Source organism: Anopheles bellator, chromosome 1, assembly GCF_943735745.2.
Source record: "Anopheles bellator chromosome 1, idAnoBellAS_SP24_06.2, whole genome shotgun sequence".
Classification (NCBI taxonomy): Eukaryota; Metazoa; Arthropoda; class Insecta; order Diptera; family Culicidae; genus Anopheles; species Anopheles bellator.
This window is the reverse complement of record NC_071285.1, coordinates 3,810,532-3,830,050: the sequence shown is the minus strand read 5'-3', so window position 1 is coordinate 3,830,050 and position 19,519 is coordinate 3,810,532. Positions and strand designations below refer to the sequence as shown.

Genomic DNA, 19,519 nt, shown 5'->3' with positions numbered 1-19,519 from the left:
TATGGTGGTTTGAAACAACGCCAAGCGGACAATGAAAACAATACCCTCGCCACAACCCGGCGGGGAACCGCCCGGGAACAAACAACGTTGGTCATTAGGACACAGTGAGTAAGGTTTGCTCTTTACTAGGATCGTTCCGACGGTGCGCGCTCTCCCGGAAAACTCTCGATCCGACCAGAACCGCTCTCAACAGCCCGAGAGTGCGCAGATGGATGAAAATCTTGGGAAGCACACCGAATCGCGGCCAGTTGGGTTAGTGGTGTTGCCGCACGTAATCGTATCGGCCGGAGGCGCACCGTCATCCCGGGGGGTCTGGACAAAAAGGATTCTAGCGCCGGACTGAGGTGAGGTAGGCACCGTGCGGATCACGCGATCTTCGATTAACGTTTCAAATTCTTCCCTTTGTAGCACGCATCGGAATGGAAGTCGCTCCCCGATGCACTATTTAGGTCAGCCTAGGTTTCCGCTCCCGACCGGTGATCGATGACTTAACATCAACAACGGGAAAATTTGGCCCCGCAGAGCCAGAGAGAGTGAGAGGAAGAGTTGCGCCATATTGGAAAATTTTAGTCCCGAATCAAACTCTTTCTCGCACACGTTCTGCGAGGTCGCCTCTCGTGCCACACGACGACGATCACGGCGTGTCACGGTGCGTGAAGGTTGCTTGCTTGGTGCTCATCCCGATCATCCCGTTGACGCTGTAGTGCGGTTTTCGGTGATCCCTTCGGTCGCACCTTTGCACGCTCACCTGGGCACCGAGGTGCGACGTGTCGGACAGGAAGCGTACGAAAAATCGGACCGACCCGTCTCACCACCGGACGAACCCTGCCGCTTTTTGGCTAAAAATAGTGAAACGAGAGATATTTTTACCATCTTACGGTGTGTTATTGCCGGCGGGAACCGCGTTTGTGTATGTGTGTCGTGACAAACGGGTGACTCAAAGCTACGCAGTGGTGGTGGAAATTATTTACCTGGCCTCGTTCGCAGACGGCAAATCCTTGATCTTTCGAAAGCATTGAAACGACGGGTGGACGGCCCCCGGATGTGCACACTTGCCGCCAGCAACGCTGGTTCCGGTACGGGCAGAATGGGGCTCCAAACGCGACAGGGCAGTGCCGGAAGTTGCGATTCCGATGGTTTCGACAGTACACCGGCCGCTGCTGCCGCTGCCGCGCTGCAGTGGTACTATTTGGCCAACTTGGATCCACTTTCGAGCGATTCCTTACAGGTACACACGGATCGCTCGCCGTTTCCATGACAATGCGTTAAACGTTCACTTCGATCCCAATTCCAGAGCTCGAAGCTGTTCTCCCCGACCGTGTGGGCCGGAAGTACCGTTCCGTTGCGCAGCCTGCCAACAGAGAGTTCGCCCCCGGTGAGAGCCGACCAGGAGCAGGACCGTGAATCTCCGCTGCCACTGTTTGCCGATGACATTGCGGAACTGTGTGATCATTTTGTCGATCTGGGGCTGTTCGGTGGAGGGCCAAACTTCCGATCGGCACCAGCCCTTGGCACTAGCCCCGGTGCCAACGGTCACTTCAGTCCGGTCCACCATCATCAACCGGTTTACGGTGTGCTCCCAAGAAGAGACTCGACTACCGTCAGCTACGGCCGATGTGTGTCCCCTTCCGGCAAGCAGCCACTGCCACTGACGAGACCACACCAGCCGTACTACCCGTACCAACATCCGTGTGACGGTGGCCAGGATCCCGGCTGCCATCTCCACTCGTATCACCTTCGCCATCATCCGCACCACGAGGCGTACGAACCGCATCAGCATCATCCGGCCGGGTTGGTTCCGGAATGCCAACGGTCGTCACAGCCGCAGACCGGTACAACCCACCGGTACAACAAGGTCCCGCCGGTGAACTATCTGTGCCATTTGTGTTTCAAGAAGGGCCACTACATCCGCGACTGTCCCCAGGTAAGTGCACTCCGCAGGCAGTGACAATCGGTGGTGGTTCTAATTCTCCGCTGGATCCGCTTGCAGGCTCGCCCGAAAGCGGAAGGGAAAACTCCGTACCAGGGAAAGAAACGCTGCTTCGGCGAATACAAGTGCCCCAAGTGCAAGCGGAAGTGGATGTCGGGCAACTCGTGGGCAAACCATGGCCAGGAGTGCATCAAGTGTCACATCAACGTGTACCCACACAAGCAGGTATGGGAGCACGGGGCCGGTCAAAACGGGGGCAGTGTTCTAATGGTGTTCCCGTTCCGTTTCCACAGCGCCCTCTGGAAAAACCGGACGGACTCGACGTGTCGGACCAATCGAAGGTTCACCCGCAGATGCTGTGCGAAAAGTGCAAAACCCTGGGCTACTACTGCCGAAGAATACAATAGTGGCCACCAGGAACAACGAATGTGTCTGTATATATATAATGATTACGAGACGCCCGATTTTTTGCCCGAAAATTGTATTATTATCTTGTGCGCTGGTGCAATCGAAGCCAAAGTCTAATCGGGAGGTAACAACAGTTGGACACAATAGGGATATGGGCGAAAGTTGAATAAATCGTCTGATCTTTGGGACACTTTAAAGCGAGCAGAATGGGCATTTTTTCTGTTCAACATGCAAGCGTGCTCTGCATAAGAATCACCATGGCAACGACGGTAAGCCATTAGGTAAATATAATTGGCCGGGAGTTGCGCAGTTTGTCTTCTGTCCAACGAGAGTTATGACGCTTTGCGGAGAGGTACGCCCCGACGTATGTGTCCTCTGACTGTAAAAATCTCATCTAGCCATTATTTTGCACGAGCAGGGACATTACTTGGCCGTGTACCAGTGTTTCAAGTGCCAGCAGATGTGGAAGTCACTAAATGCGTCGCCAAACCTCGGGGCCGAGTGTATAAAGTGCCACGTCGTCGTCTACCCAGTCGGCGATTTGAAGGTAAGCAAGGGAACGACAGCTTCCGGCAAATCGGTAACCTGTTTTTGGCACCATAAGCACAACGAACCGAATTTGAATTGTCGAAAAAGGCGCCATTTATAGAACATCCATCGCGGTGTCCCCCCTTTCTGGAGCAAGATGATGGATCTGTCAAAGCACCGATCTGGTTGGTGGTCGATGAATTGTGGATAAGAGTTTGAAGAATATACTAATAAAATATAGTATGTACACATTTATGCAAGTGATTAATGATTAGATTTACGAAGTCGGATGCGACGGATCGTCGTTAAAAAACAATTAAAACTATGGCCCGCTCGGTGTGTTGTACTCGAATCACTGGGCACACTGCACAACGTATACCATTTATGGCCTTTGGTTGCATCATCTTAATTTTCGCGTTATCGCAAATTTCTTTATCCCTTGAGACACGTAAATTCTGATTTTAAGTATTGTTCGAAGAAAATCAAACAGAAGATGCTGCGAACGTCAAATATCAAGCTCCATGCCTACTTTGTCCGAGGAATCAATACAAATTATCGGTAAGGAATCCAAGCTATCGGTGAGCAAACGCTCCTTATAAAACGCGTGGATTTGGAGGGAAACAGTCAGCCGCATCGCAGCAGTCGAGAAGTGCGTTCAGAGTTTATCCCCTACCGGAAAGAACCATGTTTGGAGGGGTAAGTCCAGATCCTCTAAGGTGGTGACCAATGTGACGCTTTCCTCTTCTATCAGAATCGCTGCTTCGGCGAGTACCGGTGCCCCAAGTGCAATCGGACGTGGATGTCGGGCAATTCGTGGGCCAACTACGGTCAAGAGTGCGTTAAGTGCAAGATCAACGTTTACGCACACACGCAGGTAAAGCGGAAAGGGTCAAGAATGGAGACGAACGAACCCGGAGCTAATCGGCCAATTTCTGCACGCCCGCCCTTGTAGAGACCGCTGGAAAAACCGGACGGCCTCGACAAGTCGGATTTGACGCAGCCTCACAAGCAGGAGCTGTGCCAAAAATGCAAATCCTTGGGGCACTACTGCAGGCAATCCTATTAGTGACCGCGGCAATAGGGTGAACGTTGGGGCCAGATGAAAATCGAATAAAACTCACCTGGTTTGAAGTAGAAAATGTGTAGTTTTTGTTTTTGCGACGCCATGGTTGCTCACAAAGAAACGTGCGCATGTGTGCGAGATTCCCTACAAAGCGCAGCCTAAGTCGCCGATAAGCAACTCTAAACCCGCCCAATGGATTACAAACGGGCCCCGAGATAGAGGCGCGTCTTAACGCGCCCGTTTCATTTGTTGCTAAGTAGCCGCGCTGAAGTGACGAGCAAGCCATGTCAAACGACAAAGAGGTATTGTGGCGTCTTTTCGAACCCCTGAATCTGTGAGCACACTAACGGGCGGGATTATTGGTCCATTTCAGGATACTTTGAAGCTAACGCCCTATCAGGGAAAGTGTCGTGCTTTCGGGAGGTTCAAATGTGAAAAATGCAACAGAGAATGGTCGTCGGCTCACACATGGGCCAACTGCTGGCAGAAGTGTTTCGACTGCAATGTTCAGCTCTATCCGTTCCGCCAGGTAGGGAAGGCTGCCCCGCCACCGTCTTCGCCTCCCGTCCCCCTCCGTTCTTATCCATCCTGTTTTTTTAAACCGCAGTGGAAGCTGAAGAAACGAAATAACAGCGGCGTGGCTGAACCCGGGAAGAAACATCAAAGTTCACTGTGTGGCAAATGTCAAATGTTGGGTCACCCGTGTTCGAAATGGAGCCATTAAACCGCTGAAAAATAACAATCCACTTACGGAGGCCGATGGCTACAGCTGGACGAGGGCAAAGGGGGACGCAACACATCACACCCGGGGACGGATTGATTCAAAGTTTCAGTTTATTACACGACGAAAGAGTGTACACATTGTTGCCATCATCAGCACAGGCTCGCGGGGCGCTATGATGGCCGCCTTTTTATCGGTTTCCAAAGAATCGTCCAAATATGCTACTTCACAAACACAGACACAGAGCGGGCCGGATGACGATCGTCGTCGGTCCGTCCCGCGAACACAGGGGGGGAAGAGAAAAGAAAGGAACCAATCAGCGGAAGAACACAGACCACACAGTGAAATATAAACAACGATTAGTTCGAACGGACGCCCTTTAATGTGGAACCTCTTCTGCGACGTGCTTATTTTGTGTTACTTTTTAGGATTGTTGCCTAAGCTAATACTTGAGCGCATGCAACCGAGACACACGCCGGGACACAGAGCCCTGGAAAGAGGAATGGAATGAATAATACTACTCCGTTATGGCCGCGCCGGCACATGTTGGTTATCACATTTGGAGGCTTCGAATGTCGGGGGTTTTATCACACACAGAACAGACGCATGTTGTGCGCGTTTATGCGAGACGATCTGAAGTGCTGAAAAAGTAAGGACCATAAGTCAGCAACGATCGGTGGGGGGAAGGGCGCGCGGCGCACACTGAATTACGTACCTCACCCGAATACGCCCACGAAGAATGCAATGATCGTGGCAATGAGCCCCGTGTTGACGGAATACGCTACCAGCGCTCCGTTTCCGTTGTCCCCGGGCTGCGCCGTGTCACTTCCTTCCGTGTCGGCTGCAGGGCGAAAGGCGTGCGTTAGAAGTGTCTCGATCTCGATCTCTCGATCCGATCGGTGAAATGGGTGCGAAATGAGTGTGATGGAGCATTTTGTACAAAAACTTACATTTCCAGGATGATGATTTCGTGCTCGGAGAGGATGGCGATGATGCGACCGATCGTTCGCACACACAGAGAGATGGCAGATGATTCAGAGATTATCCGATTCCCGGACGATCACACAGACAATGTGAGGGCGTGAGGTGAATGAGGATTACTTTCGATCATGATTCGCGCGCGTTCCATGTTTATTGTTTCACATCACATACACATGGGTGGTCCCCTTTTACATGTTTCTCGAGGTGATCGACACATAAATCATGCACCATTTGTCGTGTTGGCCATATGATCAACTATGATCAACTGCTATCACTATGTCATGCTACCTTGCTGCAGAGCACGGGTCTGTCTTCTCCTTCGTTGTTTCGCTTACGTTTTACGTTATCGTGTGTCTTTCCATTGTATAACTTGTATCAAAAGGTCTGGTGGTCCCTTCCGGTTCCCTAAACACATCCCTGGCCCACCATGACTACTACCTAACTACAACCTACTATCTATCAAGCCCTGCACTTTGTTATTGTCCAGAAGATGTCCACCCCTGTCGTTGGAGCATCGTCAATTTGTACGATCCTTTACCCGGATGATGATTACTTTTTGTGGGTTTGTTAAATTCGCTGAGCGCTTCGTCTCGAGAGGTGTTAAGAGGTGCGCCACATAGGACCAAAGGGCACAAAGGGATGAGAAGGGTGCAGGAGGCATACACAACCGTGGAGACGGCACGGGACGGATGAGGACAAAACATAGAATGAGCGGAAGGAAGGAAGGAAAGAGTGTTCCGTTCACTCGAGCGCACCTGTCGTCAGTCTGTCACCGTATTTGTTCATCAGGTCCATCGCGGCACCATTCGTCCAGCCGAATCCGGTCTGCACGTCGTACTCACCGCCGCCACCGTGGCCCCCCAGTTCCTGGGCGTCGTACTGCAAACGAGGAGGAGAGGATTAACGCTGGGTCTTTCCCCTGGCGGGGACCAAGTTACCTTCTCGAACATGGCGTGCGTTTTGTTGTAGGCAATGTAGTTGCTCCGCACCCACCGCTGGCCCCAGCGGAACGCGAGCTCCTTGGCTTCGCGGCTGTCGAGCGAATCGAGCCCCATCACGAGCATGTGCTGCATCGGGGCCCACACGTTCGGAAAGTCCCACTGCTCGTTGGTGCTCTGGAGCGTGTTGGGAACTCCGCCCGGGTAGCGATCGAGCTGCAACCGCTCGATGTACGCGAGGATGCGCTTCGGCAACGCCGTGTCACCCTTGTCGTAGCATCCGACCCACAGGGGCGACAGGTTGGTGGGAGTGAAGTACTTGCGGGGCTTCTTGTTGATCAAGTCGTAATCGAACCAGGCGCCCTCCTGCTCATCCCACAGCACGGCGTTGATCGCTTTCCGCAGCTCCTCCGCCTTGTCGAGGTACTCTCGCCGCTTGTCCGCCGAGTGGATATCGTTCCGTAGGCCGTAAAACTCCGCGATGATCAGGGCGTTCCAGTAGAGGATCGCGTTCAGCTCCACTGCCACGATCGAGCGGCACTTGAGGTCGGTCAGGTTGCCCGCGTTCGTGCCGTCCTTGATGAACCAGCGGCTCGAAAAGTCCATGCCACTCTCGGCGGCCGCCTTCAGCTCACAGTAGTAGTCCTGTTTGTCCTCGTCGCGCTCGAAGATGGCCGCCGTTTTCACGTCCTCGCGGTACGATTCGGGTCGCGGACCGCTCGATTTGTACCCGTACGTGGCCAACTGATGGTTGTGCACCTCCGTCATGTAGTTGTTCATGAAAAACTGAAACTCACGCTCCAGCGTCTCGACGCTGTCCATCGCGAACTTGGTGTCGTTCGTCGCGTCCACGTACGCCTTCACCATCCCGCACAGGAGCGGTGGCTGCGAGCGCATGCTGTAGTAGATCCGGCCACCGTTCGGGATGAACCCGAACCGCTGGACGATCGAGAGGAAGTTCTCCAGCATACCCTTCGTGGTGGAGTACATCTCCGACAGCAGCAAACCCTTCACGATCCAGTACGAGTCCCAGTAGTAAAACTCACGGAACCGGCCACCCGGCACGATCACCGGATTGTCCACGTGGATGATGGAGTACAGGTCCGGATTGAGCTAGAATTGGATACGAGAGGTTGGGAAGAGAGGTTATGGTGCCTGACGCACGGTGCCGTCCGAGCCCCACCCCACTTACCGCCACATCCGTCGTCATCTTGCGTCCCAGCTGGTGCCAGATTTGGTGCAGCTGGTTGGCAAATTCGCGCAGATCGACATCCTGGATGCGGTCGAGGAACTTCGGTCGGGGCGCCCAGTCATCCGGGATCCAGTTCTCGAACTCGGCGCCCGGTTTCTCAAAGTTCGCCTCCACCCACTCGAGCAGCTTCGCGTTCGAGGGTGCATTATTTTGGCCCACCATAAACTCGTGGAACGCGTCCAGTGTCTCGTTCGGTGATTTGCGCATCTTCATGTCGACGAACGTCTTCGAGTCCGGGTAGATCTCGCTCATCTGTACCGTGCGCAGGAGGTCGCCATGGCAGTACACTTCGCTGTGCGGGAAGAGAAGCGATGCGATCGGTTGAAATCGGCCACTTCGGAACTGGTGCGAAAGGGTCTATTCCTTCGCTTCACCGAAAACGTCCACACCGTTGGGTCTGCGTGACATTTGGCGAATTTGATTCTACTGCACTGCTTCCGTAGGTTACTATGACCAAGACGAATAGTGCCGTGGTTACAGTATTTTTCGAAAAGGTAATCAACTTCCTCGGCTGCTGTTGCTGCTGCAAGGGCCACCGTCGCGCGTCATAACCGATTCGATCATCATCCCGGTAGTACAACGAAAAACTCAATTCCCGGCAGTGACTTTACAGCTTTTTTTGTCGGCTCATTACTCGGATACTCGATAGGCGGTATTGCTCAACCTGGTTTTTGCTGGCGGCAACAAACTTGCCGGAAAACGTCGATTGAATTTCGTTCGAACGGGCAATATGGTCGCAGCAGGCACCGAAAACAGAAAACACGTGCCACGCGGCTTTCAGTGCAATTAGGAGCGCCTTTCTTGCCGATTCTCACCACAACCGGACGGTGGCAGCCAAACAGTTACCGTTTCATTTAGCATCTTCATTAGCCGAAAGATTAAAAATGGGAGCCGCGCGCACGGCTCCGGAACGTGTTCAAACAGATTTGCATTTCTAATGCGGTGCACGCTCGGGAGACACGCGGTGTGTCTCAGACTCTGTTTTTAGAAAATTGCACCCCGAACCAATATTGGCAAGGCCACATAATGCATCGTTTTGCAGTTTCGCCGAGGCCGAGTGTAATGATGATTAATGATGGTGCCCTTCGCTATCTGGCTTTACTTTCTTACCTCGGACAGGAGGGCTCTAGGGCGTCCCGCTGTCGATTGTCTACAATGAACGTCACTTCTTTGGCCACACGGGCCGTCACCGGAACCAGTACCACACAGAACAGGACAGCGACGGTCCAGAGTGGCACGTCGGCAGCACACGGCACCAGGCGCCTCCTTATCGAACAACACCGCGTTTGTAACATCACTAACTATCGCTGCGGCCGGTTCTGCAAACACTGATCGGACCGATCGGATCGGATCTCGGTATCTATCACAGAAAAAAGTGCTTAAGCTAGACACACGCGGAACACGGAATAGGAAAAGGAAAAAGTGAGGGCTTCAGTTGGAACCGGCTATTCCGGCCTCTGCAGCCAGGAAAGAGTTTCAGGAATTCCGGGGAACTCCGAGTTTGCGATGTAAATTATTCCGCGACAAGACGATCGGTATTATGTGCGGAATCACAGATCATCAGGGGGTTGGTAAATCACGCGGCCCAGAAAGTACCGGAATTATGCGAAATGGAGCTGGAATTCAGCGCGAAACGGGTTTCCGTCGTCGAGGACTTTTGGCGCAGGACAAATGGAAATCGATCCATCAAATCCGAAATTCAATTGTAGAAGCATCGAATAGATGATCCAGAAGTGATAAAGAACAATGGAGGAGATTTCACCACGTGACCCGCACTTGTCTGGTGGCCATCGAATTATCGTCACCCCGTGTGCGGTCAATTATAAAGCTGCCAAAAACAATCGTTATCATATTGCACGGTGTCACGTTATCATTCAATAGAATTAGTACGAGCTGGTGCCAGTCAGTGATATGACCAACCGCCCCACCGGAGAGCGCCATCGTGTTGGACAATCCTTCCGACAAGTCGGAGGATGCGAAACACGCGATAACGTCGGCAAGTGCCTCTTGTTTGCTGGCGACACAACGACGCCCAATCGGATCACAATGGGGACACTGAGTGCAATGAAGCTCTCAATAGACGGTCACTTCCTTGACGTCGTCAGGTGTTCCCCGCTTGTACCAATCCGATTCCGATTCGTTGCACTTCTGGGGACGTTCGAGAGCTGACAGCGGGGAAATCTTTGCCAGTTTCTTGTAATATTGGTCAGATTTGACCGATTAGAACACACAGCCGAGAGAACACTTTCACCGATCGACCGACGATCGTACAAATACACACGCGCCCAGCAGAGGATCTGATCCGACGGCGGGAACTACCTAATACCTGTGCGATCCGTACGTAAGTGAGTGGCTCAACGGGGCACCCGGGCCTTTTTTATCACAAAACCCTCGCTCGGGGCCGGCGCGCGCAAACACCTTCACCCGACCAGCGGATGACGACGACTGCCGGGGCCGCCGATGACGATTGCCGCCGTTCGGTCGATTACAACCATCATCGCGGGGGCACAAAAAAACCCGACCCAACTGAATCGAAACCGAAACCGGAACGACCGAGCGGTGGTCGTCGGCGGCGGGCAAAAAGTGTCCCCAGAGAGAGCCCGGATCGGCGGACGGGTTTGTCCCCCGGATCGTGTCGAGATGTGGGAAAGCGTACGGCAAAGGGTGTTCCCAAACGAATCTCTCGCTCTGCGTGTGAGTTTAGTGCGGGGCGTGTTTGATTGCGGTTTTAGTACACCGCAAATTACTATTATCTTGGCCCACGCTGGTGTTGGTGCGGCACCGAGAGAACGATGGAACCGTAATCAGAAATCTAGTTCGCGGCGGTTCGAAGAATGTGTCACGTATCAACAGAGAGAGAGAGCGAGAGCGAGAGCGAGCCATTATCTCTCTATTTTTGGCACTCCGGTTTTTTGCGCTCCAAATGGGAAAGTGTTGCCCGTTTTGTTGGGATGAGATTCGGAGAATTATCGCAAATGAAGGTACCAAATTGCGGCCCTCTAATCACCGACCGATCCAACGGTAAATAGGTTTTTGACAAACAGCCATTTCGAATATGCGCCCCAAATGTCACTTCTCGCAAACATCAAAGTAACCCAATCATCGAGTTACCATCGACAATCGGGTGCAAAAAGCTTTGTTAGCCTCGTGTGTTGACCACACTCGGGTCAGTGTTCCAGCTTCGCAGTCTAAACTATAGCAAAAAACAGCAAATTCCACAATGCCACGAGAGCGTTATCGGTGTGGCGCATCGGGGTTAGTCGAACTGCGCGCACCGCATGGCCGGCCCCAGCTGGCTGACGTGTGCTCGTGTCGTCACTCCGTCTCACTCCTGATAGTGACGTTCACGGCCACACGCGCCACTCCGCCAACGTACGTGACACGAAGGGGCGCACCCTGTCCGCTTCGGAGTCGGCCATTTATCAGCGGTCTCTTACCTCATCAATTCCCAGAGCGTCGGTTCCCGCAGCTTGACACTGACACTGCAAGAAGTCCTTCGCCATTGCGTTCCCCCGGTCGAGGCCAAGGTTCCACCGCCAGTGCCGTCGGTGGCAGCTGCACAAACCGCAAGCAATTCCCGATGCCGGCGCCCCGATCGGATTAAGCGCACCAGCACCACCATGATGGTTGATTGAACTTCGGTCAAACTTCTGTTTCAGATACACACCCGGCAGTAGAGCGGCCCGCTGACCGAGTTCATGTCCACCACGGAGCAACGCGAGATGCAAACTGAATGCCTAATGCGATCGATCCGATCGGACCGTTCTCGCTATCAAAGGGCCGAGTGAGTGCAAAATCGTAGCAACCACGTTCCGGATCCTCGGGCCACGTGGACACGTGAGTGTGGCGCATCCTCACGGGTGGGGATCGACGATCGATCGATCGTGCGGCGAAAGGAAAACACGTGCTTCGCTCCGCCTGATAAGGAGCGCCGTCTGCTGGTGGGGTTTCAGTGCCGCTCTTTCTCACTATCTCGTCTCTCTCTCTCTCTCTCTCTCCCTCTTTCAGGAAGTATTTACTCAAGAGCACCGCACCGCGTTTGAGTCAGCAGTGACGCTTCCTGCTGTCGGCCCCAAAAGTGTGCGTCTTATCACGTCTTCCCATGTGCGGCAAGGTGTGCTGGGGCTCGATAATTCTTGCACCTCCGGGCAATCGAGAGATAAGCCACACGCACGCACACGCACGCTTCAAGGACCTTCCCATTTATGGCACCGGGTTCTAGCAGCGGGTAGCGGATCCTGTTTCGGAAGGCATAACTGCAGCAAGCCGCCGAAAGCAAACGGAAACGCGCACATTAATTACTATTCGCCACAAGCGCGTTATCTTCTCTGCCCAATGCTAACAAGTACCCGATGCCACCCGGTGCCAACTCGGGCGCGTCAAGGATTAAGTCCCACGGTCCCCCCCGACCGTCGAGAGAACAAAGCCGGTTTGCTAACCCGGTCCTCGCTTATCGGTTAAACCAGCCTTCACACGACACATATGCACGACCGGAGGCCAAGAACTACTATCGGAGGTCACGTCGTGGACGGGAATTGGTCCGCGAATCGGAAACAAACTAAATGGGAACGCCAGTTCTTGATTCTGCTTTATCGTTCCGGTTTTGTGCCTTTTTTTCCCCTATCCAAAATTGTTTCCACGAAAAGTTCCCCCATCAAAACTAATGGCCCAATCAGAAGGCCCCCCCTCGTATTTCCGACATGGCCACGTTTTGGAGTGTTTTGCACGATTACTTCACGCCTAGTTCTAGTCGTTTTTGCTGGTTTCTAGTGTTTGTGTGCCGTGGCGCATATCTAACAGCTTATTTGTGTCGGTTGTTGCGGGTCGTTTGCGAAAATTGATGGGCCGTTTGTACCGCTTTATTACCTCTTATCCTACAGGCGCTACAGTGTCACACGCTCCGGTGGGGTCCAACGGCCACCGTAGCAGCACAAAGCACACGCGCGAAACATCATCCCTGACACCTGGAACGGACCTCACGGGAGCCGCGAATGACTTTTGGTATTTTCGATCTTTCTTTTGCGGACCGTTTAATAGGCGCTTTCGATCCGTCCGCTTACAGGACAGGCTCCGGACGGATTTCGCCAGACGGAAGATAACGGAGACTTAAAAAACCTGTTGAACCCATGTGCACCGTACCTGTCGGGGAAGGCCTGGATCGGACCGAGTTCCGTAACGCCGTTGCTCGATACCAGCAGCATCGTGTCAGCCTTCCAAATGGCCAGTTGTGGTGGATTTTCCAAAATCACTTCCTACACTCGTCGCTGCGGCTGCACTTGTACTCCACCGTCCGCCTTTGTTTTAGCAGCTCATTTTGTCTTCACAAGAACTCGCGGGAGGAACTCTTGCTTCGTCAGAAGAAAAAGAAGGCGAGTTGCGAAGTGGATAAAATAAAAATCGAAATTGATCTTTCGTCGATTGCAGCTCAAAGACCACGGCGCCAAACGGGCGATCGGGCGAAGGAATTCCCGAATTGCGCCGAGTGCGTCAAGTGGCTTGACTGGATCGGATCGGATCGGAGCGCGCGCCTTCTGGAGTCCACACAACACTTTTCTAGACTGGCCCTGGGAGAGCGCATGGCTGGCCAGTTGCGTGCGTCAGCGTAACCTGACCACCGCACTGACAGAAAAAGGTCTTTTTCGTCCGCGTCGTGGTGACCCACGGCAGAGGCCTTTTCCCCGGTGGCCCTTACAGCAACAGCAGCATGGGGAACTTCGCTTTCGTGCGGCCACTCTTTGCGTGGAACATTCTATTTGCGGTCGCTCCGCCAGGGGGGGTCATTAGAAATTGAGTTCAATTGGTAGATCAGCTGCGGAGATCACCGTAAGGTTAAACTTATCAAGGGTAAAGTTCAACAGATTTTCCATTTGCTACCGGCCACGACGGTGCTGCCCTTCGGTGGCAGCGGTAATAATTTGCAGATTAACCACAAATTAGCTCGCGAAGGTGTTATGCGCGCAATTAAGAGGAAGAAACGAAGGTGAACCCACATTACCGCGGGGTTCCCTTTCCCCGATGGCCGAGAAAACGGTTCTTTCGACCGCGAGTCTGTAAATGTTTATAAAGAAGGTGAGTTGTGCCAGCATTTTATAGAACAATAAAATTAATCGGATAAAAAAGATAGCGAGCGACACACTTCCGGAAGCTAATCGACCACAACAGAAACGCGCGATGCATCTCTGCTGCCCCATTCTATTGTTCGTCGTTACGCAACCCAGCATCACAGCGTTCTTCCCACGGCTTCCGTCTCCGGGATCGGATCGGAATCCGGGTAACCATCCGGAAAGATAGAGCGAGAGAGAGAGAGACACGCGTTATCAACAACGTGACCACCGCCGATCGATACCGACGCCAAGCGCACACGATCGCTTGCGACTGCCACCGGATTAATGGCTCCGGGTGCTCCGTTTCGAGCGGCTTCACTTTCACAGCCGCCACCGCGCCAAGGTTGATCGTGACACGATCGTCGCCGTCGCCGGACCGATTTATTCCCGCTTTTTTTTTGTTACTCATTCTAAATCGCTCCGCGACCACGAAACGGGACGCAGCCGGAAATGACATTCGGAAATGGCATTCACATTTTCGCCATCCACAATCGAGACCGGCTGCCGGGATGGCCTTCGGTGTGTACGACGACCGGTGAATTTTAACGCACGGGCTCCAAACGACACAGACACACGGGCACGCAAAGCGGATTTTTTTTTCACTTGTCCGCAACGCACGGGCGCGATGGAAACATAAACAAAGTCACCCTTGAACGGTTCCGCGGCGGCGGTGGCCATAGAAGCACGGCGCACGACGGACAGGGAGAGATAGAGCGGTTTAACGGTTTTCGGTCCGCGATCCCGTTCCAAATCGGTCACTAAACCGCGGTGATCTCCCGGCAAGGGGGCGGTTATTCGGTCACTGGACCCATTATTAATCGGATTCGCCCCATCGCGTGTGACGGTGACGCAATCGAACGTGGTGTCGTTATCACGCGAAGCAATTGGGTGACACGATCATCACTAACACACGCGAGGAATGCACTTTCACTCTCGCCACAGCCAATGGGCCACGTGCTAGAGCAAAAGGATCACTGCAATTCCGGTTACCCCCGGAGTGACACTAACCAGAGGGAGCTGGCCCCGGGTTCGGATCGCGAAACTTGTGCACAATCGCGCCGAGTGCCAGTGCGAACTGACCGCGGGGGGCGCCATCGTCACGCAGTGCCGTGGCGCTGACCCCCACCAACAACACGCAAGACGCAAGGGTGGCTCATTCTCTCTCGCGCTCTCTCGATCGCGATCGCGTCTGGCGCGAACAATCTCCGGCTTTGTCTTTGCGTTCTCGAACACGCACGCTCGACGCACTGTCGGAATGGTGAAAAAATTATGCCGCTGGCCACTGCATGGAGCAGGTGAATTTTGTCCACATGCACACGACCTTCGGTGTAGTAGGTTACGGGTGCATCAGGGCACTAGGGCCGCCCTCGAGCGGGGGGGGTGGCCGGCTGCATTGTGTCACCGTAACCGCGAGCGAGTGTGTGGTTTATGTGGCGCTCCGGCAGCATCCGATTACGCCACCGAGAGTCCGGTCATTGCTCTTCGTTGAAGATGCGAAATCCACGGGAGGCAGCTCAATTCATTCATGCACCATTAAGGTTGATTGATTGCAAGCGACCAGCGTTCGTCGAATGCTCCGATCGCGCCAGAACCGGTTTATGCTTTGCGAAACACGGCACCGCACTGTCAAGGTCCGTGTCGAAGTGCCCAGTGGGTCAAAGGCCAGAACCGTTTTAGACGCTTCGGGGGCTTTTTTGCAGTTGAGTGAGTTTATTAAAAATGGAGTAAAAGTAAAAGAGATAAGTTAGCTATGAGTGATCCGAATTTTTAACCTCTCATGTTGCGTGGATTCTGAGAATTCGCGAATCGGAAAAGTGATAAAAATATCTTTTTAAACCCAACTTTTATCAGGAAATTTTAACGCGATCGTTAGCACAGTTCGGCACAACGGTTAAGTACCTATATTATACATCACTGGAAAGGTAATCCTGTATGGCATTGACTATACATTACGAAAAATACAGTTTATCAACTTTGGTAGCGTAGCAAAACAACAATTAAAATTTAGATAATTTAAAATTATTTGCAGTCCGTGTTCGCTAGGCTTACGTTAAGAAAACACTTCTTTGCATCGGGTTTACAGGTAGTCTATGAAATGACCATATAAAACATATTGCCTTTATGAAGTTTATGCATTTTTGTCCGTTTATGCAACACAAATTTCCCACAGTGCCATGCCACGCCAAAAACGTTGCGTGCAACTACTTGCGGTTGCACCATAAAGTTGCATTACGTACCATAAGAAAAAAGTATGCACGATTTTTTATGGTATTTATGGTAAATGATTTCATTATTTTCTCAGTAGATGGCAATTTTTGTACGGGATTTTTTAGTGTGAAAAGACACAAAAAAATTCCCAACAAAAAATTGTATGATTTTGAATAATGATTTCGAGGATCAATAATAATAATACAATAGGAACGCGTGTATTACACATAACATGTAACGCTGAAAAAAGTCCATAGATTCTTCCTAAAAAACCCAATATGTCCGCCTATCCCCTACAAATTCCCCTTAGTGCAGTCGCGTGAACCCCCCACCGTCGTGTGCCACGTGGCACCGCGGGTTGTTTTGGGGCGGACTTTCGGGTCGGAAGGATGGCCACTGACCCCCCGGAAAAAAGCCGGTGATGCCACCCTTCCTGGCCGCTCAGGTGCCCACCACAGAACAGGGTGGGTCCCAAATCCGCGCGCCACCACCGGAAGTGCCAATTTGCCGCGCCGTCAATTTGTGGCCACTTTATGCTTCATGCCAAATTATGCAAATGCCACGCTGCGCGGTCCGGCTTTTGCGCAGCTCCACAACGGGCGTTTGGGAAGGGCCGAGAAATTGGCCGAATTGACGGAATTGGGTGCCCGTTTTACGTCATACGCAGCAACGCACAGCATATGTTTGCGTCATGCGCCCGCCCCCACCCCCCCGTTGATGAGAGGAAATTGTCAATGATGACGTGCTCCGCGGTGGCCACATGAGAAGTAAATTTAAAATGTTTGCATTTTTTTGGTACAACGTGCCCACAGGTGAGTGCTTAGAAAGGCCAGGCCATCGGGTGTAAAGTACAATCGTGACGTGTGAATGATAGGAGCGTTATCTAACTGCCGCAACGTGCTGATAAAATCCGGAACCAGCTGGTCGGCCGGAATTAGCGCATTTTGCACAGAGTCATCCGGTACAGATTGTGATTCACGATTCTTTGGCGGCAACCGCCAAAGCCTGAATCAATGTACAATGTAATGGACGGAATCCGGGGCTGCCCAGACTGTATTTTGGAGAACCAAACGACAGCGACGAGACTATTGCATCATTCACTTCGGCCTCTAAGTGACCCATCGAACCCTCAAGATAATAAATTTGTTGTCTGTTGCCACGAATTAATAAAAATGCCATCATGTAGGACACACATTGTGAACAAGGAAGGACCGAGAGGCGATCGTATTGCGCTAATGACTGCTATCGATCTCCAAGGTCTTCATCGGCAGACTCTGGTTGCGAACAGGTGCGCTCGACACGATTCCGAGACGGATCGTGATTGACGCATGTATCAACTCACTCGACTCGGAGTGTCTCTTTAACAAAATGGCTTCATTGTGCGCACGAGCCGTTCCGAGAACCAGCCGGAAGGTTGTGAAGGTTAATCGACATGACCCTCTTTCGGAGAGCGCGAAATAGAGACGATCTGGTTGCGCCGCCGCGATTCTGCGATGTTCCGTTCGGAGCATCAAACACGCGCGAAAGACGCGTAAACAAACCGCGGGCGCGGACGGATACAGCTGCTCAAGCGGCCGCCGCGGTCTCTGGTTCCGTTGAAGCATAGCGACTTTTGCACACACTTCTGCGCACGCGATTGGAGTTCGTGCGTGCGATAGCGCAACGAGAAACAACGTATACGCGATACCCGAGTTCGCCGATCGATGCGATGCGATGTTTACGTCTCGGTATCGGAAAAAGCGACCAGCAAAAAAAAAAACGGAGCCCCGAATGGCCCCCCCAACCCACGTGAGCGTGTGAACGGTGTTTGATTAATTTTAGACCGGCACCGACGACGACGACGACGACAACGACGACGGTGTGGCCCTGACGCTCGTCGAGGATCGAGGTTTGACATTCCCGTGTCCGTGGCCAGGGTCAGAGACAGACACAGTGTTTAGAGATTTTTTTCCCTACTTCAAACACAGGCCGCAAGGGTTTCCTCGAGCACTTGATGGACACTTCGGTTCGGTGGGAAGGATCCGCACCGGGAGCCAGGCACGCTTTTCGCTCCGTGCGGTGATGATGCAACCGCAAGCTTCCGGGTCGAAAACTCACCTGGCCATCCTTTGGCTGCGAAAAGCGGTGCAGGATACGCGTCGTAGCAGCAGACGCAACAGCTTGGCGTGTCGTGTCCTCACGCACACTCGCTGCACGTGGAAAGCGTGGCACAAACACACTGGAAAAACGGCTGGCCACTTTATTTTCACCAAACACGCGAACGACCGCGCAAAATCGCACACACGCGCGCGCCCCCCGTTATCCTTTGACTGGTGGTCGGCACTGGCCGAGGAGTCCGAGACCGTCCGATTGACTGGCTGTGATTCGACTGACCGACCAAAATCCGTTCGTCGACCCGACGAAAAGGCGCACGGACTTTCGCGGAAGGGAACCTTCGGGTGTCGCTCTCTCTCTCTGGGGGTTTGTTGCTCTCTCGCTCAGGGGGGGCTTTCCCAAAACTCGCGAAACACTAGCAAGCACTGTTAACCACAACAATACGAAACAATGGCAGAGCGACAGTGCCGCCAGCGTCACCGATCGCCAATGACTGATGGACGACCCGAGAGAACGGGCCAATTTTTATACACATTACCAACACCATTTTCTTCTGCCATTTTCTGCTCCCCGCGCCCGGCCAGGCGGTTTGGTGGCTCCGTTCGCGTGTTGCGAATCGCGTGGAGCCCTCGTGGCGTATCGGTGTGTTGGTATCTCGCGCGTCTCAAGACGCGCGAGAGAGCGAGTGAACGGGTTTTGAGCTACGCCAAGCGGCGCGACTCACAGTAAGTCGTGAATTTGACCATCCGTTTCGAACCACAGAGAGCAGATACGATAAATGTGGCCACCACGCGCCGCGCTACCAACACATCGAGCGAGTGAGCCGGCGCCCGCGCAAAAGTGTATCTGTGCGTTCGGCGGGGTTTTTGAATTTCACAACCTTGAACGGCAGTTGGCCGCGCTGGAGGTGTGTCCCTTTCGTTGGTTTAGTGCGGCACGCACGTCACGAAGATGGGACCGAAAACGGGGGACGATCAAACCTCCCCCCAAACCCGTGTTCATTACGGGCCGATCTATCGACCGACAGATTTATGATGACCGATCGGAGAGCTGAATGTCAATCGTTAGTGGCGACACGTGATTGCGGCGTCCGTCCGTCATTAATTATTAATTCAAACCGGAACCCGTCCGTCTGGCTTCCGATGAAAAATAGTTCAAGGCCGGCAGACGGTCGCGTGCCAACAAACCCGTTTCAAGCGCGCTGGAATCTCGTTTGATTGCGTGTGTTTCTTCATTTTAAATTAAGATCAATTTGCCGGATGCTGCGAGTGTTGCGCCGCGCTGTCACCGGC

The 19,519-nt window shown here is 52.9% G+C and overlaps 3 protein-coding genes across 8 annotated transcripts; 2 read left to right on the top strand and 1 right to left on the bottom strand.

The window, feature by feature from the left end:
* The first annotated feature begins 264 nt into the window (after window positions 1–264).
* LOC131216294 (uncharacterized) lies at window positions 265–2,530 on the top strand. The gene is made up of 5 exons (XM_058210747.1): window positions 265–344; window positions 409–1,228; window positions 1,295–1,924; window positions 1,991–2,155; window positions 2,224–2,530. Exons 2-5 carry the CDS (start codon window positions 1,043–1,045, stop codon window positions 2,335–2,337), a joined length of 1,095 nt encoding a protein of 364 aa, XP_058066730.1. The 5' UTR covers window positions 265–344; window positions 409–1,042; the 3' UTR covers window positions 2,338–2,530.
* A 1,654-nt stretch (window positions 2,531–4,184) lies between these two features.
* On the top strand, window positions 4,185–5,022 carry LOC131211458 (zinc finger CCHC domain-containing protein 24-like). Its single transcript, XM_058204928.1, has 3 exons — window positions 4,185–4,231; window positions 4,303–4,458; window positions 4,537–5,022. Exons 1-3 carry the CDS (start codon window positions 4,214–4,216, stop codon window positions 4,651–4,653), a joined length of 291 nt encoding a protein of 96 aa, XP_058060911.1. The 5' UTR covers window positions 4,185–4,213; the 3' UTR covers window positions 4,654–5,022.
* LOC131211421 (trehalase) lies at window positions 4,744–18,688 on the bottom strand. 6 transcript variants are annotated; one of them, XM_058204884.1, is made up of 7 exons: window positions 10,163–10,251; window positions 8,932–9,205; window positions 7,762–8,113; window positions 6,570–7,682; window positions 6,387–6,510; window positions 5,371–5,491; window positions 4,744–4,871 (listed from the first exon to the last, which is right to left on the bottom strand). In XM_058204884.1, the coding sequence occupies exons 2-7, from the start codon at window positions 9,114–9,116 to the stop codon at window positions 4,841–4,843; spliced, it is 1,926 nt and encodes a 641-aa protein (XP_058060867.1). In that variant the 5' UTR covers window positions 9,117–9,205; window positions 10,163–10,251; the 3' UTR covers window positions 4,744–4,840. The 6 variants fall into 6 exon arrangements, with proteins under 6 accessions (XP_058060867.1, XP_058060859.1, XP_058060900.1 ...); XM_058204876.1 differs by having other exon boundaries at window positions 10,148–10,248; XM_058204900.1 differs by lacking the exon at window positions 4,744–4,871 and adding an exon at window positions 4,878–5,291 and having other exon boundaries at window positions 5,366–5,491; window positions 10,148–10,248.
* Window positions 18,689–19,519: the final 831 nt, after the last annotated feature.